This window comes from Neophocaena asiaeorientalis, unplaced genomic scaffold (assembly GCF_003031525.2).
Source record: "Neophocaena asiaeorientalis asiaeorientalis breed wild unplaced genomic scaffold, Neophocaena_asiaeorientalis_V1.1 scaffold346, whole genome shotgun sequence".
In the NCBI taxonomy this organism is placed as follows: domain Eukaryota; kingdom Metazoa; phylum Chordata; class Mammalia; order Artiodactyla; family Phocoenidae; genus Neophocaena; species Neophocaena asiaeorientalis.
In genome coordinates this window covers 836,639-858,984 of record NW_020175400.1, presented here as the reverse complement: position 1 = coordinate 858,984, position 22,346 = coordinate 836,639, and the positions used below count along the sequence as shown (strand labels likewise).

General features: G+C 50.1%; 2 protein-coding genes across 2 annotated transcripts in view; both read left to right on the top strand.

The window, feature by feature from the left end:
* The window catches only part of ALPK3 (alpha kinase 3), a 46,284-nt gene extending 32,786 nt beyond the window's left edge, over positions 1–13,498 (top strand). The window contains exons 5-13 of the mRNA XM_024766477.1: positions 1,114–3,205; positions 3,857–4,004; positions 4,380–4,507; positions 4,657–4,692; positions 6,935–7,215; positions 7,774–7,862; positions 8,666–8,889; positions 11,225–11,273; positions 11,880–13,498. Coding sequence (XP_024622245.1) covers positions 1,114–3,205; positions 3,857–4,004; positions 4,380–4,507; positions 4,657–4,692; positions 6,935–7,215; positions 7,774–7,862; positions 8,666–8,889; positions 11,225–11,273; positions 11,880–12,216 — 3,384 coding nt within the window. The 3' untranslated portion in view covers positions 12,217–13,498. The remainder of the gene's footprint in view (positions 1–1,113; positions 3,206–3,856; positions 4,005–4,379; positions 4,508–4,656; positions 4,693–6,934; positions 7,216–7,773; positions 7,863–8,665; positions 8,890–11,224; positions 11,274–11,879) is intronic.
* Positions 13,499–16,084: 2,586 nt separating this feature from the next.
* The window catches only part of SLC28A1 (solute carrier family 28 member 1), a 55,200-nt gene continuing 48,938 nt past the window's right edge, over positions 16,085–22,346 (top strand). The window contains 1 exon segment of the mRNA XM_024766476.1: positions 16,085–16,156. Coding sequence (XP_024622244.1) covers positions 16,085–16,156 — 72 coding nt within the window.

Here is a 22,346-nt window from a genome sequence, read left to right as displayed (position 1 = left end):
ACTGTTCTTTTCCTGACTGTTGGACGTCTCCCTTGTATGTCTTCTGCTTGATTTCCACCCAGTCCTCCATGATCCTACAGCTCTTGCAACCTCCCAGAGTTTCATCTATCTGCTTTTGGCAATCCTTCCCATTTTTTTTTTTTTTTGAGACTGTAGGTTTTATTAGCCTCCGTTTCCACTAACAATGGAATTTGCTTTGATTTTTCTTGTTTACTTAGTTGGTTTTGATTATATCCAACATGAAAAGAGGCAATTTACTGTTTTATGCCAGGATGTTTAGATAGAAGGTCCTTTAATTATATTTAAATGTGTGACCATGTAGTGTAACAACAAAGAGCATGAGATTTGAAGCTAGACACACCTGGCTTCTAAACTAAACTCTACCGCTTACTATCTGATAATGGACAAACCATATTCCTTCTTTGACCATCAGTGTTCTTATCTCTAAAATAGAGATGATTCTTGCAACTATTTGGTATTGTTGTGAGGAGCGAGGTAATACATATGTGATAAATAGGGGCCTAGCATGGTGTTTTGCAAATAGCGGGTGTTCAGAAGGGTAACGTTATAATGTTTCACGGATCTCCTGGCATAGGTGTCATTCGTAATGACTTTAACCCTCTCTGGATGGCATTTTGTAATTGCCACTCACTCAGCATTAATGATGATGCTGTCCCTGATGCTATCAAGGAGACCCCCTGGCACTCTCCCACTTCACTCATAATTCTATCCAGGACAGTTAGTGCCACAAGAGAGGGACAGATTGACTGCTCGGAGGCCCTGGGGAGAGGACACTCTCCTCCGAATGGCAGGGTTGAGGGGTGGGGTAGCACGTGATCAGGGGCTGTCAGGAGAGGCAAAATTTCTTCGGGGAGAGTTGGGGAGGGCCAGAGCTAGACCTGGATTCTGGATATTCCCTGGTGTAGACTCTGGGATCAGGGATTGGGTGGGTGGGCTTGGGACTCTGTCACCCCCAGCAGGCCTGAGAAACCAGGTGGCAGGATTCTCATCATGGCAGTTCTGGATGAGGTCAGAGGAGGCTGGGATGTTGGATTGGAAAGAGATCCTAAGGCATGTGTAGTTAAGTTCTTGCTTCTGTCCATGTGTTCTCAGGTCCAGGAGTCCCAGGCAACCATGGCTCCTACCACATTGGCCAGCAGCAGCTCTGATATGGTCTCTGCTGGTTGCAGCACCTCCAGAAGTCAGGACATCATTGAGCCCATGGACACAGAAACCCAGGAGGACAGGAGAGCATCTGCTGATCAGAACACTGGAGGCAAGAAGAATACAGAGATGGATAGGAAGATGCAGGTGGATGGGAGGACGCAGGGAGATGGAACACAAACCACCCAGAGGACACAGGCAGATAGGAAGACACAGGTGGATGTTGTGACACAAGAAAGTGAGAGGTCAGAGTCAGGCAGGAATTCCCAGGAAGACGTGATGGCACAAGGAAAGGTGGGGACCCAGGCAGATGAGAGGACACAGGCAGACAGAAGGGTGCAGGAAGACAAGGGGACATGGTCAGAGGGGAGCATTCCCACAGCTGTGAAATGTTGGTCAGAGAAGGCGTCCATGACCGGTATCAGCCCACAGTCCAGGGCCCCCAAATGCCCACCTTCAGAGGATCCTAGGTCCCCTCAGATTATTGAATGCTTTGAACAGACCCCAGAAGAGTTCTCCGTCCCAGACAAACCCGAGTTTATGCTCAGACCTGACGAGGCAGCAGGAACGGCCTCCGGGAGCCGTGAGGAAACTGTGCCAGGTCCCCTGGCGGGGGGCCTCACACGCGGGGCACAGCTGCCTCCTGAGGGCAGTTTGGAGCAGGTGGGAGGAGAGAGATATCGAGGGCCGGAGCAGTCAGGTCCAGTTAAGGACAAGGCCGAGGAGGGCCTGTCCCAGGGCCCCAAGCAGGAACAGCCGGGAGAATTGCTGCCTGTGGATCTGGGTGGCTGTCCTCCAGCGGGCCTGAGCCCCCAGGTGCCCACTCTGCCCTCTCTTCCTGGGGCTGGCCTGACGGATAACTCACAGCAGCGGCTGCCCAGCACCCCGGCTTCTCAGCACATGAGCACAGCCGCCTTCCTACCCTCTGGGGACAAGGCCTCGCTGAGTTCTGCCCCCGCACTGCACCTGGGGCTGGGCACCCCCAGCCAGAGTCACCCGCCAGGAACCAGGGCAGCAGACGCTGAGGGGGCCTGCGCCAAGGTGCCCGGCGTGGAAGGGAGGACTTCAGGCCCCCAGACCTGTGACCCTGGCCTCATAGACTCCCTGAAGAGCTACTTGCTCCTGCTGCTGAAGCTATCCAGCTCAGAGACGAGTGGCAGGGGCCCAGGGGCCCAGGAGGAAGCTGCCGCTGGGGATCAGGCACCCTCACCCTCTCTGGCCCCCACTGTGGAAGTGGCCGGTCTGAGTCCCCGGACGTCACGGCGCATCCTGGAGCGTGTGGAGAACAACCGTCTGGTGCAGAGCGCGCAGACTCTGCTGCTGAGCCCCTGTACCTCCCGCCGCCTCACTGGCCTCCTGGACCGCGAGGTGCAGGTTGGCTGTCAGGCCCTGGCTGCTGCCCGGTGCCCTGGCCCCAGCCCCCTCTCTGTCCCTGCAATCGTGGTAGGTGAGGAGGAAGGCCCCGGGGTGGCCTCAGGAGGATCCAGTGAAGGTGAGGGAGAGGTTTCCCTTGAGGGGCCTGGCCTCCTGCCGACCTCCCAGGAGAGCGGCATGGGTGGGCCGCTGGGGGGCGTGGGTGGACAGGCAGCCCCTGGGCAGGGACTGCTGTCAGCAGAGAGCAGAGCCCAGGAACCCTTCCGAGAGGAGGAGATCCCAGGGGAAGCTCTGACAGATCTCCCCGCAGCTACGCCCGAGGAACTGGCTCTGGGGGCCCGGAGGAAGAGGTTTCTCCCTAAGGTCAGAGCAGCAGGAGATGGGGAGCCAACCAAGCCCGAAGAAAGGGAGAGCCCCTCGGGTTCCCCCCGGGGGCCCCGGAAGGGCCTTGCACCGGGGCCCCTGGGGAGTCCAGGACGGGAGAAACGTTCCCCTACTCAGGGCAGAAAGGCAGACCTGCTGGAGGTGCCGCGGGCAGAGGAGGAGCCGGCAGCAGGGGCCCTGGGCTCCAGCCCCAGAGCCAGCAACCTGGAAGCAGAGCTGGCCCTGGAGGAAGGCAAGCAGGGCACTCCAGCCAAGCCAAGGAGAGCCAAAGACCTGCTAAAAGGTGAGCAACAGGTACGGCTTCCCAGGAGCGGGCTGCCCGGAGCAGGGCCCTGCTGGGGTAACCCTGCCTGCTAGAGGTTTAACGTACCTCTGTAAAGGGTATTCTTACGTAATAATCCCACAGGCTTTGGAATTGGAAAGGCTGCTTGGAGTTGGAAGTAGTACCAACTTTGTAACATTGTGAGGGTTACATGGGATAGAATAAATCAAGTATTCAGCACAGGGCCTGGATTCAATAGTATCCTAGCTCTATCATCATCATCACCACCGTAATCGCCTTTTTGCAGACTTGTCCCGCGAGTACAGAGTGGTATGGACGGGATTCAAACACAGGGTCTTAGGTTTAGGAGCCTAGGCTGCAAACTGAAGTTCCTCTCTTGACTGCTGTCTGCGGCCTCAGCTGTGAGGCTCTCCCTGGCCTGGAGTGGAGGTGCCATACTATGTTCTTTCTAGCTAAGATGTGTGCTTTGAAGTCAGGGCAAAAGCCTCAGAGATACAGGTGGGACTCAAATGGGGGCTGTGTGGAGGCTTGAATCCTGTTTTCTCTCAGCCTGTGCCACCAAGGACACCCAGGGAAGCAGGGGTAGGGCCAGAGAGGGCACATGATGGAGGGGAAGTGGCTTGTTCCTCTCAACTGTGCCCCTGCTTCCAGCCCCACAGGTGATCCGGAAGATTCGGGTGGAGCAGTTTCCTGATGCCTCGGGCAGCCTGAAGCTCTGGTGCCAGTTTTTCAACATTCTTAGTGACTCGGTCTTGACATGGGCCAAGGATCAGCGCCCAGTGGGCGAGGTGGGCAGGAGGTAAGCCTGCTGGGTACCACCTCCACCTGACCTGGCTCCCTAATAAATTATAGCAACAATACTGTGGGGGAGATTGTCCCAGCACTTTGGATCTACCTCCTCATTTAATCCTCACAAGAACCCTATGAGGGAGATTCTAGTATTCCCATAGTGAAGGGGAGAACATTGAGGCTCAGAGGTATTAAGTCACTTGCCCAAAGTCACACAGCGAGTGCAGTCCTGACCTGTGTGATGCAGGCCCTGCTCTTCCCAGAGCTCTCAGAGACAGGGCTCACAGCATTCTCTGAGAGCGGGATCTGCGAAGCCTCAGGACCACAGGGTGGCCCTGGGCTGTGCCATGGTGATGGCCTCACGGAGAGGGTCTCCTCTCTGCAGTGCAGGGGATGAGGGGCCAGCGGCCCTGGCCATCGTGCAGGCGTCCCCCGTAGACTGTGGCGTGTATCGATGCACCATCCGCAACGAGCACGGCTCGGCCTCCACTGACTTCTGCCTCAGCCCCGAGGGTGAGTGTGAGCTCTGCCCCCCCTCCCCGGGGTCTCTGCCTGGCCCCCACTGGGGGTGGGGCGGGGAACAGTCGTCTTTGCAGAGGTGGAGCTGTCTCTGGGCAGACCTGCCTGAGGATAGCGGCTTTCTCTTCTCTTTCTCTACACAGTGCTGTCAGGATTCATCTCCAGAGAAGAAAGTCAAGGTAGGTGCCCCTCAGGGGGAGGAATGGGTGGGCCTGTGTCCCTACCCTGCTATCTACAGGGGCTTCTTTAAAGACTTGGAATCTGTTCTAAATGCCATGTTTATCTCCACATACAGCCACCCTTTGCCTCCTAGTTTAGGATATGGTTTGTGGAGGAGGATGGGGGAGGACAGCTGTTTCAGAAGATGAGGGGGGAGGAGGTAGCTAAGGGGACGTCCTACAAGGAGTTCATTCAGCCTGTGCCCTTTGCCCATGTCAGAGCCCTTGATCAAGAGCAGGACCGCCCATTTGTCCCCCTGCCGGCTCCCTCCCCGGAGTTTCTCGCAGTGGTCTGTGGACTCCTGCCTTAGATTCACACAGGGAGCTTGCTGAAAATGCAGTTGGTTGAGCCCTACTGCAGGTGCTCTTAATCGCAGTCTCTGGGGTAGGACCTAACACAACTGCATGTCAGTAGATGCCCTGGTGATTGTGGTACACCCCAAAGTTTGATAAGCATTTTAAAGGCTCAAATATTAGGGGAAGAGATGTATTGCTCCTGCAAAAGACACTCTGAGGATTAGGACCGTGAAGGCGGCGGGTGATGGAAAGGTTTCTAGAGTTTCATTTGCCAACTAATACCTTAATTCTTTCCTTCGTTCACTCATTTACTCATTCATTCAACTAGTGCCTTTTGTTCAGTTATCAAATCAGATTTAATCAATATCAAATATAACCTCACCTAAAAAAGCCTAAAAACTTAGTAATAATACTTAACTATCATCAAATATCCAATCAGATTTTCCCAACTTTCTCATAAGTGTTGGTTTATTTTAATTAGGAACCACTCAGTGCTTTTGGCTAACATAATCTCTTAAATCTATCAAATGTATAATAGTTCCTCCTCCCTCATTTGTTTTCCCTCCTTGCCATTTATTTGTCGAAGAATTTCTTACATTTTGGATTTTATTGATTATATCACCATTTAACATGTTGCTTCACTGATGTGCTTCCTCTAAACTGGTAATTAGCTTGAGATGCTTGCTCCAATTCAGGTGCAAATTTTGCGTGTGTGTGTGTGTGTGTGTGTGTGTGTGTGTGTGTGTGTGAGAACATTTCACAGGTGTGCTGTGTATTTCCTTTGCATCCTATCTGGAGGCATGTGATGTCTGATTGTTTTAGTAATGTTAAGAATGATCACTGGGTTCATTCAGGTGTTTTCTGCCTGATCTATCCCTTTTAAACTTTAAAAAACTGTATCTGATATAACCCCTGTCATCATCTAGGGGTTTTAGCAGTCACTGATTATCACCTAAGTCCTTTATTTCATTAAGGTTTGCAACGTGTAGTATTTTAATTCTGTCATTTCTTCTTTATTCATTAGCTGAAATTTTTTGGAAAAGAAGAAATGGTTATTTGGTAATCCTGATACATATAGGTCCAACAGAAAATGAAGGAAAAAATACTTTCTTTTCCTCCTTGCTCTTACTAGATTTCAGAATAATGAGTTGGTGCCCTAACATCCTCCAAAGGTCACAAATGAGGGGTTTTTTTTCCAGAGGGAAGGGTTTTTTTTACTTATAATTACGAAAGTATGGATTTTTAACACATTTGAATGTTCAATACTTTGCAATTATTTTGCTGTTGTTGTTGGTAAGATTGTCTCATTTTTTGCCAGTAGAAGCCTCTTCAGGTTGGCTCTTGTGTCCTTTTGACAAGTTGCCAATTGTTTATGATACCTTACTTGCTTTCTGGTCCAGAGATGTTTCAGGTCAGTCTAGGACACTTCCTGCCCTAGACCTGGAATCAACCATTTCTTCAGGGAGTTCTGGTTCCTTTTAGTGGAAAATGGTATTTAGTGATCCCAATTTGAGCACTAGGAGTGCTCACTGCTACTGGATTTGTCTCACAAACTTTTTGTTTCAGTCAAACATGTCGGTTGACATGGAGTCATTTATTCATCTGATCAAAACACTGAGTTCTAAAACAAAGTAATTCTGATATTCTGTATTGATTGCTGCTTCCTCAGAAAACCCCTGCTTTCCACAGACACTGGCTGAGCCCTTACTCTGCACACGTGAGCACTGTTGAATGACGGCGGTTTTACCAGATACAGTGTCTGCCCTCAGGAGGTCATAGTTCATAGGGCACCTCCCACAAGTGCACACCCAAAGAGAAGTCATGGACAGAGTGGTGGGGTGCTACGGGTCCCACAGCAGTCGGGGGGGAGCTTCTAGTTTTCCACATTTCTCCTGTTCCCCTTCAGTTGGAGAAGAGATTGAGATGACCCCCATGGTGTTTGCTAAGGGTCTGGCTGACACTGGCTGCTGGGGGGACAAGCTCTTTGGGCGCCTGGTGAGCGAGGAGCTACAAGGTGGTGGACACGGGTGTGGCCTTCGGAAGGCCTCCCAGGCCAAGGTCATCTACGGGCTGGAGCCCATCTTCGAGTCAGGCCTCACGTGCATCATCAAGGTGTCCAGCCTGCTTGTGTTTGGGCCCAGCAGTGAGACTTCTCTTCTGGGCAGAAACTATGATGTCACCATCCAGGTACTGTCCCATCCCCCTGCCCCATCCTTCCACTCTCTCATCCCTCCCCTTCCCAGCCTGGGTCCTACTGGGAAGCCCAGTATGGAGGAGGAAGCCACCTTAGTCTCAACTTTACCTCAATGAGAGCCTGAGATGTAGTCCAGGCTACATCTTTGGGGCCATAGTTTTCAAACTGTATTTTTCAGCAGAAAACTTCCTTCACTGCCCTCAAAGATATCTTTCACAGAAGCCTTATTTGGGACTTAAAAGGGAAGTGACTGTGGGCGGGGTCGGTACCTTGCTCTCCTGCAGTGGGGCCCCTGGGGCATTGCCATCTATCACTAGGGCTCCAGGAAGCACACTTTGGAAACCACTTTGAAAACAAGTCCAAAGCCTCTTGTTTTACAAATGAGAAAAATGAGGTGCAGAGTAGGGAGGAGGGTAGGAATGAACCCCACCTCCCCCAGGGCTGGAATCCTCCCTGCAGCCTCTAGCAGATGGCCTTCCCACTAAGAGCCAGGCAGATAGGGAACGGGGATGCTTCCTTGCCGATCAGAGTTGCTTCTCTTCAATCCACAGGGGTGCAAGATCCAGAACATGAGTCGAGAGTACTGCAAAATCTTTGCGGCTGAAGCCCGGGCTGCGCCTGGCTTCGGGGACGTGCCTGAGTAAGTGCACAGGGAGGGGGCAGTGCAGTGTGCAGACCTGTTGACTTGAGCTTCTGCAGAGAACCATGATTTCACAGCCTCCTGGGGGCCTCCTGAGTCATGATCACGTGTAAATGGGCCCCCAGCTAACCCCATGCTCAGCTCAGTGGTTCCACAAAATCTAGAAATAAAGACCTCAAGATTCACTGCCCACTTTAGAAAAGCTTCTGCTCTGGTCTTCAGTCTCCTCCCACCCACCCTAATTCCCCACTCCTTTGCCCAGTTTTTGCTGATCGCAGGGTTTGGGCACAGCAGGTTCTGGGCCTCTCTGAAGGTGATGGGGTGGGCTAAAGCTTCCAGGCAAACTGGTCAGGATTCTAATGTGGTAGGTGGGCAGGGTCAGTGTGGATTTTTGTAGGAGTCAGCTACACATGGAAACTGTTTTCATTTTGAGACTTGGAACTTCAACTCTTGAGTATTAGGGTCTAGCTGGCATTGAACACAGTCTGGTTGAATCCTCTCAGAGGTATTCCTTTCTGTTTGGCACTCACAGGTCTTAGTCCCTCACTCAAGCACAGAGGCCTCCTGGGGCTATAGCAGGGTTCAGTTCTAATCCCACTGACCTCAGAGAATGGAGGAGGCCACCATTTCCTTTCCTGAACTCAGGGTGGAACCCCCCTTCCTTGCTGTCCTTCAGGCTCAGAGCTGAGAGTTCTGTTCTTGGAAGGGCCTTCCTTTTGGATCCAAGAGTGTAGAATTGAGGTGGAGGGAGGAGCTCTCTGGGGCCATACTTCCTGCTCACTGCAGGGTGACACTATGTTTAGGATCATCCCACTGTATCTGATCTACCGGCCTGCAAACAATATCCCATATGCTACCCTGGAGGAGGACCTGGGCAAGCCCATGGAGTCTTACTGTTCCCGGGAATGGGGCTTTGCTACGGCTCCAGCAGCATCTAGCAGCTCTGAGGCCGTGCAGAAATGCCAGACCTTCCAGCACTGGCTGTATCTGTGGACAAATGGCAGCTTCCTTGTCACAGATTTGGCAGGTATGAGGGTGTGAGGTGTGCATGTACCTGTGCAGGAGAGCATGCGGAGGGGCAGGGTCACAGTTCTCATTTACTAGTGTGCAGCGCACTTTTGCACATATTCTCCTTTGCTTTCACAGTAACCTTGTAAAGCGCGTTGGACAGGAACCACTTTGTATGCAGCGCTAATACATATCAGGGCCTCACGGAGCCTAGTCTATAACCGCAGTTGTATTTAAAGGAGTACACTCCAGGCTTCACTTAAAATTAAAAAGGAATTTACTTCAAAGACTGTTACATGGGATCTAATTCAAACCCCACAACCGCGTTTTCAAAATCTCCCTTTCCTTCTTCCCTGCGGCTCTGCTGTGAACTTTCGTACTCTCTAACTTCCTAAACTCTCTCTTCCATCCCCACACACATAGCTTTGCAGTCTCCTCCTTCCCTGCTCCCCCCTCTGTCTTTGGTAGCTTTTTATTATGTAAACAAACTTAGTCTCTCTTGCTTCTTTTTAGTTTATTTCTATTTCTCCCATTACTCAGATTCTCCCCAACAAAGGAAGGCCAGCAAGCATGAATTCTCCTTCCTTCTTTGACCACTCCTGTCCAGGACTACTCTCTGTAACCAGACAGGGCAGGGGAGAGGAAAAGATAAAATCCTCTCCTCAGTGAGAGGACTGGAATGCTGCGAATATCACACACTATTACATTTTATCCCTGATGTAAATAAGTGAGAAAACCAAGGGCCAGAGATAGAAAACTGGCTTAAGTGTGCTTTGCATTGGGATTAAAGAATAAATATTAATACAATAAATATTGTATATACAACTCTATATATTGAAGGGAGGGGGGCTAGTAACACATTAAACCATTATCATTCACTCTATTTGTTAACTCATAAATTTTTCTTTCCTTCCTTCCTTCCAACATTACTAAATATTGGGAAGATAAAAAGGTGAATTAGGAATAGCCATTGTCCTCAAGAAGCTATGATAAGTATACCAATTTCTACAATGAGATGATAACATAATATAGTAGAAAGATTGAGAGTCAAAGAAATTCAAGCCTAGGTCTCATCATTTTCTAGCTGGGTCTCTGTTTTACAGAGAAGAAAACAAGCTCAGACAGGTTAGGTCATTTAATCTCTCTGAGCTTCTGTTTCCTTTCCCTCTCTAGGAATAATCATATCTTCCCTGCCTATCTCTCAGACTTGTTAAGAATATTAAATGAGACCATATTTATGAAAGCCCTCTGCAAACCAAAATTCTGTGCAAGTGTAAGGGATCATCATTATTATAATGCAAAATGGAATGTGATAAATGCTGAAAGAGAAATAACAAAGAAATTAATATTTATTGCATAACTACTGTGTTTCAGAGACTAAGTTATAGTTCTCCACATACTGTGATCTTCTCAATTCCCCTGCAAGATGGGCAGCATTATCCCTACTTTTACTGTTGAGGATTAGAGATAGTAAGTGACTGGCCAAGCACACACAGCTCCAAAGTGACAGAGCTGAAATGTAAATCCAGGTGTGCCTGGTTCTCAAGCCCACATTTGTGCCACTCTATCATCCACGGGTACTCAGGCCTGTTAGTGAGAGGTAGGTTCCTGGAGGAAGGCAATCGGACAGTGTACGAACAGGGAAGGAGAGTCACAGGCCTGACGCATGAATGCTAAGATGCTGGGGTGGCCTGGACGGGGTGGGAAATGTCTCCTTTGTCACCACTTGCCTGGATCTGTTCTTCAAGGCTGTCTTAACCTAGGAGCCCACCTGGGCTTCTTGGAGTGCTTGCTTGCTGCACTTTATGAGTAGGTGGAAGCCAGTCTTATCCAGTGTTAACGTTTCTGCTGGCCCAGCCCTGAAATACCTTCACATTTCCACCTTTCTCCCTCTTGCCCAGATGGGCTAATCTGTTATGAGGAAGGAGAAAGTTTGAGCTCAAAGCCAGAGGCCAGCTCAGTTTGTGACCTAATCTCATCCAGTAGAGGCAGGATTGCACAGCTGGAAGACTTTTGGATCTAGGAGTAAGAAAGACTGAACTTTGATTCACGGTGGTCATTGCACACAGACAGTGTTCAATTATTAAATGAATGAATAAATGTGACTTTGCTGCAGTCACTTAACTTTGAGCCTGTCTCCTCACCTGTGAAAATGGGAATATTATTACTGCTAATAATACAGAGATACCCACACTACCCATGAGACAGGCCAGGGTGATGCCCAATGAGAGGGTACCTGAAGATGTGCCCCGCAATCTGGCAAGTTCCCATCTAAAGTGATATCCATCTTGGAGACACGGGGGCCCTAGAACCAGTCCAGGATGCCATCAACTCCCCACTCTCTCTCTTTTCAGGGGTTAACTGGAAAATGACTGATGTGCAGATTGCTACCAAACTGCGAGGGTGAGTGCTCCTTGGGGACAGAATGCCCTCTGAGAGTCTGCTCAGGGTGGAAAATGTCAAAGTTCTTCTGGTTCTCCAACCCTGAGGTGCTAGACCTGTGACCAGAGAGTCCCACTTGCACCCATGGCCATGTAGTAATGTCTCAGGGGCCACTGATCCCCACCTGCTGTACCCCTGACCCCAGATCTGGACCAGTAGCTCTTGACGCCCATGCACAGGACCACCTACATCCTGGGCTCTCAGTGTACCTGCTCCCCTTCCTTCTCACTTGTGAAAGCTCATCAGGGTGCAGATAAGCAGGGCCCTGTGAGTAGAGTGGTGAGCTGGAGTCTGCTCTTATTTATGTTAATAAGGCAGATCGTCCTCACACCGAGTGACGTCCCACCCGATGAATTCCGTGGGCCAGGGTGTAATGAGACCTCAGTTTAGAGTTGAGGTTTCGGATGCTGCCATCTGAGGTGGCCTCAGGTGGACTCCCCAGCACCCCGAGGTAAGGTAGGATGGACCTTGGGCACCACACCCTGGTTGTGGCCACCCCACAGTCTGCCCCCCAAGGACTCTCTCTCTGGGTGGGACTCCTACTCAGCTCTTACTGTTTGGCTACAGATACCAAGGCCTCAAGGAGAGCTGTTTCCCTGCCCTACTGGACCAGTTTGCCTCTTCCCACCAGTGCAACACCTTCTGTGAGATGCTGGGGCTAAAACCTCTCAAGGGCCCTGAGGCTGCCCACCCCCAAGCCAAGGCCAAAGGCTCCAAGAGTCCATCTGCCGGCAGGAGGGGCCCCCAGCTGAGTCCTCAGCCCCAGAGGAAAGGCCCTCCCAGTCCCCAGAAGAGTGCCCCAAGCTCCAAGGCCACCCCTCAGGCCTCAGAGGCAGTCGCCACCCAGTTACTCGGACAGCCTCCCATCCAAGATGGAGGCTCCAAGGCCCAGGGCATGCGGTAGCCCCCACAGGAGGCTGGGGGCCTCCACCCAGCAGCAGACCAACAAGGAAGCAGCTCGAACCGATGGAGACGTTCCCAGTACAGGACTAACCGGAGCAGGTGCACTGAGGCGGCACCACTCGGGGCCTCTGCCCGCAGCCTCTCCTCATCAGATGCTTGGTACCTGACACCCAGCCCGGTGGCCTCTCCTGGTGCCATCGTCCCCGCGGCTCCGAGGCCCTACCTCCCGGGGCCTGCAGCCTAGCCCTCCTTGAAGTTTACACTGGCCACTGCTGGAGGCTCCCTGAGTCCTCTGCATGAGTTCTGCAACCAACCCCTTGCCCCAGACCCTGCCGTGAATGTTGCACTCTGGGGCCACGCAGGCCAGCACCTACCCTTTTCCCTTCACTTGGCCCTGATCCCTCCCTATCCTCAGGGCTCCAGACTTCCTCTGTGGTGTCTGGCCTGGTGACTCTCAGGGTGTCTTTTCCTTCGAGTCATTTTGCCTCATTCACCCCAGCTTATCTTGCAACTAACCTGTCCCTGAGCCCGAATGGGGCTCAGGGCCCTTCCAGAGACTGTCATATCCTTGTGTCTTTGGTGATGTGTGTTCATGCTCTTCCTTCCCCCATCACTCAGGCACTCAGTCACCTGCCTACCATGCTCCCTTGCACCCCGTCCCCCATCCCTGGCTTTGAGCCCAATTGCAGCCTGCTGCCTGCCTTTCACTGAGTTCTGTTTGTTCCCCTACCCACGGGCTTCCCTAGCCTGACCCCCACCCTACTCACCATACCTAGGTGAAGAGCAGACCCTCTGGCCTCTCAGCCCACCCCAGGACACTCCTCCCCTACTTCTCCCAGGCCCTCTGCCCGTGAGGCGAGAGCTGGCATGAGGATTGCATCAGCAGCTGTGGCCAGACGGAAGGTGTTGACTTTGTGGGACCTTGTGCTCCATACTGAAAGGAGGTGGGGTCACAGTGAATTTCACATCCCCTCTTGACCAGGGATAGAGGGCTGGGACTCTTCTCCAGAGGGCATGCACCTGGGAGCTGTAGGAAGAATTCAGTCCACCCATGTGCAGGGTGGAGGAGTGTCTCTGTGCCTGGGAATTAGGACCCCCTGCTCCTAACCATTAGCTCTTGACCCTGGGACTCCAGCTCTGGGCCTCAATATAGGCTCCCAAGGAATTGCTGTGTTCGGCCCAGCACCCTGGGCCCTTCCTGAGAACCCTTCCTTGAGGCCTGGGATGGGGTGGGTCTGGAGCTAGCCTGCTCCCCTTGGAATGCAATAAAGGCAGCAACTGTGTATCTTGCTCGCCCTTATCTGGTGTGGTTGTAGGTATATGGGGTCAGGGTCCCGTCTCCCCAGGCGGTTCTCTGAAGGCGTCCTGCAGTCCCAGGACCCACTGGAAAAATGAATCCATGTTTTGGATCCTAGATTGGCATTCAGCCTCAGCCTTCTGTGGCTACAGCTAGACAGTCTGTGCTTCTTGTACTAATGGAATGATGGCTTGTGCCCCTTACGAGGGCGCGTAGGCCTTTGGAATTGCTCATTCATTTGGAAGCAGAATGCAAAGGAAGGAACCCAGGAAGGAAGAGCAGAGCTGGGGCTCTGGGGAAACGCCTAGTGTCTTTGGCTGCCTCCACTGGGGCAAGACCAGCCCGGGGGAAGACCAGCTCCTGCCTCTCAGCTACTCACTGACTGTTTCCTGCCTCCCAAGCTGCAGGGGCTTCTCATTCTCAGCCCCACCCCATCACCCAGGCCTTTCCTTGCCTGACCTTTACCCCCCTCCGTTTGACATTTCTGACTTCTCTACCTCCTCTTGTGCTCAGGTGACTCTGCCCACTTTTTCCTCTTGCTCCCAACTCTCCCAGCCTGCATATCCAGATTGCCTCGGTGAACTGAGAGCTGGAATATTGTTGATTTGTTTATTCATTCATCCATTCATTCGGCAGACATACTGAGCAGACTTACTTTATGCCAGACCCCGAGTTGACCACTGCTGGGAGGCAAAGATGCATGAGGTGGTCTCAAAAGAGGCGCTTTCCATTAGGTTTCTTGGGTTTTGAGCAACAGAAATGGACTCGGACCTTCGTGGGAAGGGTGTTGGGGGTAGTTCACAGAACCAAAGGAATAGCTGAACAGTTGGCCTTTAGAAGGGCAGGAGCCAGGGTAGCTCCAGAGCTTGCCTCCCAGGAGCTGCTGCCGGTGGCTCCAGTGGATCTCCCTCCACTCAAGGTTCAAATTCCTGTCCTGGAGCTCCGGGCATCGTGGACTGGGAGAGAGGTAGTTTTCCAAAGGATGGGGATTCTTACCAGAAGAATGGTGGAGGGTGGAAGGGTAGAAAGGGCTTGGCAGGCAACCACAGAAGATACCCTGACACACACAGACACACACACACACACACCTTTCTTCCCATCTGATGCACTACAACTCTCTTACATACAACCAAAAGCAAATCGCTCTCTGCTTGGGGAGACCATTCAAGGTAATAGTCAATGACTAAGTCCAGGGGTAATGACCAGGGCTACCATTCTCCAAAGTCCAGTGTCACTAATGATACTCTTCCCTCTTTGATCACAATCTCCTTTTGAAATTCTGCAACCTGTGGAAATTATATAACCCAACAAGAAGGGAAGTATGAGTAAAGGCTACGGTCCATTTCTATAACTGGTCATGAGAACTAGTATTTATGACTAGGGATTTTTTTGCCCTTTGGAGTGACCCAAATCTTCAGTTCCAAAGTTGAGTTCCTAAGCGGTCCTGCCTGTGTGGCAGGCATTAGCCACTGGACATGGCAGTACCAGGAAGCACTTTAGGAAACCCCCACGTCTGTCTGTACCCTGCCCCCTTTTAAGTAGCCACAATCATATTTTCCCTCGATAGAGTTAATCATCCTGGCTCCTCCTACGTGTCACTATATTTACTCGTATCCTAGATATACTCCTATCCTAGCTATGTGTGGCTCAGAGGTACAAGCAGCCTGAGACGGCCAGGTGCCTAGGCTTCTAATTCAGTTGAATCATTACTATGAAGTTTTGAAGATATGTTTTCTTGGGAACTAAAGCCTCTACACCATTCTGGTCCTAAACCTCAGATATGAGAAACGCATTGAGATGTAGTGATAACATGCCCCTCTTCACCCTGCTTCCTGGCCTGTAGGAGAAATAGCACCATGAATTGGTTGCCGGTTTGGAGCTTATGCTACATCTTGCAGGTCTTACCCAACCTTGCAAGGTATTGTTTTCAGCTGGTGCCTTAGCTGAGTTTTCAACAAACCATTTCACCATATTATCAAGCTAACTGCTTCTAGACTGTGGGGATCCTGACAAGATGAGCAAAGGCCATAGGCATCAACCCATTACTTTGCTATAAAGTGTATTTCCTGGTTGAATGCAATATGTGGAGATACCGAAATGCTGTTTACAACAGTTGATAATTCCATGGATTTTTTTTTTTTTTTTTTGCCGTATGCGGGCCTCTCACTGTTGTGGCCTCTCCCATTACGGAGCACGGGCTCCCGACGCGCAGGCTCAGTGGCCATGGCTCACGGGCCCAGCTACTCCGCGGCATGTGGGATCTTCCCGGACCGGAGCACGAACCCGTGTTCCCTGCATCGGCAGGCGGACTCTCAACCACTGCACCGCCAGGGAAGCCCAATTCCATGGATTTTGATGGGAGAGGCATGATGGGTAAGGAAAGCAAACCCAAATCCAGAAGAAGGACCCCTAATGGTCAAGATAAGTTCCTGCCCTGTTAAAGCCATAGCAGAAGTGTAGACTGAGGCGAGCTCAGCCGTAGGGCAGGAGGAGGCATTATGGGAGAGTGAGTGATGCCCACACACAGCTTGCCTGTGCCTCCAGAACCCTATCCTGGAGCATTCACCTAATGATGGTGGCCATGCCTGATTTTGGCTGGGTGGATCTGACAACCCCTGTTCATAAGGGCCACCATGGCCACCTGGTAGGCTGTAGCCAAGCAGTTAGACTCCCCAGAGCCCAGTGGCAAGTCAGAGGGCTGTGTGTCAAAAGGATAATAGTTACTTGTTGGCCAGCATACCACTTGATTCCAAACTCTGGGTTCTCCTGCCATATTTTTTTAAATTTTTTAACATCTTTATTACAGTATAATTACTTTACATTGTTGTGTTAGTTTCTGCTGTATAACAAAGTGAATCAGTTATACATATACATATGTCCCCATATCTCTTCCCTCTTGTGTCTCCCTCCCTCCCACCCTCCCTATCCCACCCCCTCCTCCCATATTTTTTAAATCAAGACTTGTCACAATCTCCATGTGGCTCCCCAATATGCCACAGACAGACCCCTCAAGCACCACTGGCTCTGCCAGGTCATGTGGCCTCGTGGCAGAATCATATGTGCTAAAGGCCTATCCTGCTGGAGAGCCTTCACTTGCTCTGCACCATGCCCAAAGCTGGCAGTCTTCTGGGTCAGTCAGTAAACGGGTTGGAGCAAGATGCCCCAAACTGACAATTTTGCCTGGAATTGGGCCTTAGTGGTAAGGAATTCAAAATGTAGGAATTTGTCCTACATGAATGGAGGAACTATTCTGACCTCAACAGACCCCTTGATCCCCAGGAACTTTATTAAAGGAACAGACATTTGCATTTTCACATGCTTTATCTCCCACCTCTGACTCACATATATACGTCTTACCAAAGCATCTAGGGAAACTGTTGATCTCCAGACCCTATCAGCATGATGCCATCAGCGTGCTGGAACATTGCATTGCTGAGGTCAAGGTCCCTGTGAGGCAGTCTGTGGCACAGAGCTGAACAGCTAAGATAATATATATCATTCAGCAGGACAGCAGTGGAGTACTGCTGCCCTGCCAGCTGAAGACGAATTGCTTCTGATGTTCTTTGCTCATCAAAATCAAGGGAAAAAATGAATTCACTAGATCAGATGGTTCATACCAAATGCCAAGAGTTGGATGAATTTGCTTTAGCAAGAAGACCATTTCTGGAACAGCACCTGCAATTGGAGTTAACACGTTTTAAAGTTTACAACAATCCAAAGACCTCCTGGCCAGGCTGAGCTGTGGTAGGAATCACTATGACTTCACTCTTAAATCTGATAGTAACACTAATTTCTACAATTCCCTCACAAATACGGAATCACTGTTGGTTTACCATTTCGATCGGGAGCGGGAATTCTGATGGCTTGTGCTTCTCCTATCCTATTATAGTCATTCTTACCCCGCTAATCAGAGCCATTGCGGGGGTTATGCGTGTTTCAGAATATATCCATTTCAACTGTACACTCAAAATAACCTTTCATTGGCTTTGAGTTTCCACCGGGTCTACTATGGTGCAAAATTTAGTCTATTAAACATCTCTATGGATTGGGAGACCACATGCTCTTCTACTGTACCCAGAAATCGGACTTGGCTTGGAGCCAGTGTCCTACAGAACCCCTCTCCCCAAGTCTGAGTACTTTCCTTTCCTTTGCGTTCCCAGATAAGTGAACACAGATCCCTTTGGGGAAGGCTGCAAGGAAGGTTAACAATATGCATCTCAGTGTTAAAACAAGGTTTTTCTTCAAAGAGAGTTGACTTCCTCTCCCTTGAAAGTCTGGAAATTAAGTGGGAGATTTTGACTCTACCTTTGCAGCTGAGAGAGACCTTTTTGCCCAACCAGAAACCTTTGGTTACAGTAGTAACTAGCTGGTATCTTAGGCACTGTCTGGTCTTTTTCATTCCTGGGGCCCAATGGTTAATTAACCACAGCTAGAGGTTTGGTTTCCATACCCATGTCCATTATGATGACTCCTCTACTGTGTTCCTTCTGTCTACCTCTGCTGCTGAGATCAGGAAGTTCATTTCATAGGAGCTCTTCCAACCAGAATTCCAGGCCTAGAGAGGAAAGCCAGCAGAGCCTCGCCAATTTCTCATGGCAGGGAGTGAGACCATCTTCTGGGTCATGTCAGAGGCCAGAGGGCAGATGGGCTGGATGCATGTCAGGGACCCAATAAAGCATTCTTGTTTCCTGAAATCTGTGAGTTCCTGCCTTTCTTGGAATGTTGGTCTTTTGTTATAATTTAGCATGGGTCAGTATTTGGTCCAGATTTGTATTATCCACTCTCATCTATAGCCCCCCTCCCCCTGCACAAATGGTAAGAACTGTATCTGGCTGTATGAGCTTCTATAGAATCTCTGGTGAGTGAGAACATATCAATAAACAAAACCTGAATCAAAATTCTGTTCCACTATCTAGGTCAAACAGCCTTAAAAAGTTTCCATAAATTTCCCCTATATTTTTTGGCAATGTATATTAGCTAGCTCATACAGTTTCTTCTGGGAGTAACTCTTCTTTTTCCTGATTTGATTCTGCCTCTTATCCCCTGGGTTATGTTGACTGTGGATTCTGGCTACTGGCAGACCAACAGTGTTGTGTGGGACGGGGTCTGGGTCTCAGTTTTGTACCTTGATGTTGTCAGTACCCCTGAGCTGATCACACTCAGGGAGCCTGTTTCATTCATTAAACGTACAAGGAAATGGAATTTTCACACTAAAAACCCACCTTGCTAATTTTTTATGAGACATGTAACCATCCAGAAGACTGGACACTTTACCTGACAAGGGAATTCTTCCCTTCTTCTGAAAGGAGAACTTCAAGGGAAGCCAAATTATCAGAAGGTTGTTTGAGCTGAGAACAGACAGACCTCAGTTCAAATCCACCTCTACTAGCCATGTGAGCTTGGGCTTGTTGCTTAAGCCCTTGGAACTGAGATGCACGTGGGTGATTGGAGCTAGGTCTAGGTAGGAGTGTTAAGAAAATTCAGCTGAGTAAAGATCTAATTGGCCTTATTCACAAATTGGGCAGCATCGCATCTGGCAAGTATCAATAGAAAGGAGCTCTGAGGAAGTGTACAAAGTGGAAGGTTTTTAAAGGCAGAAGGAGGGTGGGACCATAAAGTCATAAAGGAAAGAAAGGATTATATCAGGCAAGGTCACCTTCCCTTGGGGGAAAAGGGGAAGTCTATCATGCAGGTGAGATGACCTCACTGAGCTCATCAGGTAATTCCAGATTGATTGGTTAAAGGTTGCAGTCTTGGGAGTGGTTGAAACTGTAGTAGAGTCTTGGTTTGTTCTCCTGGGGACAAGTGACTCCATTTTGTGCCTGTTGTTCCTTTTTCTAATAGAGGCACCCCCTACTGACACCCAGAGGTCCTGGACTCCATGAGGCACCGTCCTCAGACCTCAGAACTGATGTGGTTCAGAGATGGCTCTTTCCTATTATTTCCAAAGGGCAGCGAGAGATAGCAGCTACCATCTACTCAGCCTCAGGGGATGCATCACGCATGAAGATGAAGGACCCTCATGCATGGCGTACGGAGTAAATAACTCGAACGAGAATCCCCGTCTCAGGCCAAGGAATCTGCTTAAGCTGCATCAGGTGTCCTACTGTGTAGACTGTGTCACTGGCAGAGAAATTTCATTAGGGCTCTTGTTTTCTCACAGGGCAAAATGTATATTCTTGGAGCAGTTGGAGTCAAATGATTCAGATTATGTGGCTGAGTGCCCATTAAATCAACCCCTGTGGAATTTGTGCTGGGTCTTACTCAGGAAGTTGCTCAGAGACACAGTATCCCTGGTTTCGTGGAGTCTGACTAGAGAATACAATTCACAGCCATTAGGTCTAAGTGTGGGCCCAGAATCTATCCTGCCTGCCAAGCTGGGAGACCCTGGTGTTTCTCCTTTCCTTCAAGGTGGGGTGGCTAACAACATCTCCACCCCACCCCTGAAAACCGTGTTTCCAGCTCTCGTCCCGTGGGAAACAATCAGTACTGCCTCCTGACCCACAGGCTGGTCAGTGATTAGCCCCTGGGCTGGGTCAGGCTCTCCACGAACCCCAACAGGCATAGAAGTGAAGGGACTGGGACACAGTCTTTGGAAGAGGGAACCTAGCTCCTAAGGCACAGTGGCATGGAAAGCAGTGTCGCACAGCGAGGCATGATATAGGCTTGGCAGGCCCATGCAGGGAGGAGAGTTGGTGCCAGTCAGAGAGGAGACGGTGCCTTGCGTCCTGTGGCACAATGTTACTGGTAGAAGCCCACCTGGGTGGAGGGAAGCAAGCTGCACCTGGAGAGTCTCAGTGTCTAGATGTGATCCTCAGAGGCGTTCATTTTTGTTCTTCCTGACCGTTGTATTTAACTTGTGATGCCCATTTGTCAGCACCTCCCCTATGACACTACTGGTCTGTGGTAGATTCATTTGAGCGGCTCCTCCCAGGAGGCCTACAGCCCTCCTCATGGAAACTTTTATAAAAATAGCTGGCTTTGCTCTAAGTGGGTGCCACATCAGACCACTGCCCCGACAGAGGGAAAAAATGGAACAATCAAGGAACTATCTTTGCCTATATAATTAACCAGCTTATCAACTGTGACTCCGTGTCAGGCTCTGGGCCAACAAGGCAATGGAGATCCAAATTAACAGCTCCCACAGCCCCTGCCAATGGCTGGCAGGAAATACTGTGCCTCCCAGAGGAGGATATAGCCTTTGGTATAAAACCCACAAAAGCCACGGATATCATCCTTGAATCACGTCATTCACAGGATGACGTGAATTAAGACCTACCTTTGTGGAACATCTTAACCTGCTTCAAACTGAAAAAGGAAGCATCTCAACCTCTCATTATATAAAAAGCTAATATGAGATGGAAAGGCAGGAGGGATAGAAGGTAAAAAGAAAACAGAGACAAGGGAAATATACTTCACAGTGTGGCAGCCAGTTAAATATTTGGAAAGAGTGATCGCTTAGCTGTTTGGGGAAAATCCCCCTGCCTGGTGGCCATGGGCCCTCATGGGCATGGGACCAGGCGTCTTACTTTACCAGCCCTTCACTGTTACTGAGATAGATGAACCCCCAGACCCATTCTTTCATCTTGTACTGGACAATGGCCGTTTGTGCCCATCTGTTCCCAATGAATAGAAAGGGTCAAGGGGTGGACTCTAGCAGGAGGCGCTGGGATAGTCATGGCAAGTAAGCTGGGGCAGGGGAGTTTGGCCTTTTGGGTGTTTGGAGTATTTCCTTCCTCTGTGAACACCTGGACTTGCTGTATAGGTGCTAGAAGAGCACTGTGCTCTCAGTCTCGTGAGGGTCCCTTCTTACGGAAAGTGTGTAAGAGTTACAAGCAGAGGGCATACACGTCTAAGATATTTCCTCAGTTTTTTTTTTTTAATTTTATTCATTTTTGGCTGCGTTGGGTCTTCGTTGCTGCGCGCGGGCTTTCTCTAGTTGCGGCGAGCTGGGGCTACTCTTCGTTTCGGTGCACAGGCTTCTCATTGCAGTGGCTTCTCTTGTTGCGGAGCATGGGCTCTAGGCACGCAGGCTCAGTAGTTGTGGCTCGCGGGCTCTAGAGCGCAGGCTCAGTAGCTGTGGCGCACGGGCTTAGCTGCTCCGTGGCCTGTGGGATCTTCCCGGACCAGGACTCAAACCCGTGTTCCCTGCATTGGCAGGTGGATTCTTTAACCACTGCGCCACCAGAGAAGTCCCCTTTCTTCAGTTTTTGTATTTTGCTCTGTGTCATCAGAATTTGTACACTCTAGTTTAGCATATTTCTTCTAGGACTATAGGAATCCCATCTTCCAATGCCCCAAATGAGAAAGGAACCATTGTATTGAATGTCCTTTCTGCTAACCACCCAGGTGTAAGAGAGAGAGAAGCAGGTTTAGGAAAGAGGAATGACAAGCTCATGCTCACGGAACTTGACCAGGGAGGAGCCTCTCTTTTTAGTCACTGCTTGGACACATGAATAGGTGTGATGAAAAAGGCCTTATCTGTGAAGAGCCAAGAGGTGAGAGCAGGCAAAACTGTGAGAAGAAAATAAGGGGACTGTTGAACGTCCCTTCTAACGAGGTCTGCCTCTTACAGTTCTGAATGTTTCACTCACCCCTTGTAAAAATATCCTCTTCATTATATCAGAGTATGGCAAGGAGAAGGGACTCTCTACCCCTCAGACCAAGAATTCCCCTGAAACAGGAGTGGCCCCAGAGAACTGAAGCCAGAAACAGGTAAGGGGTTGCCTCTGAGGAGTGGGACAGGGATGGGAGAGGTGAAGCAGCCTCCTCATTATAAATCCTTCTAAGTGCTTCTGTTTTGTTTTGATTGGAAGGGGGGAAAGATACACTGT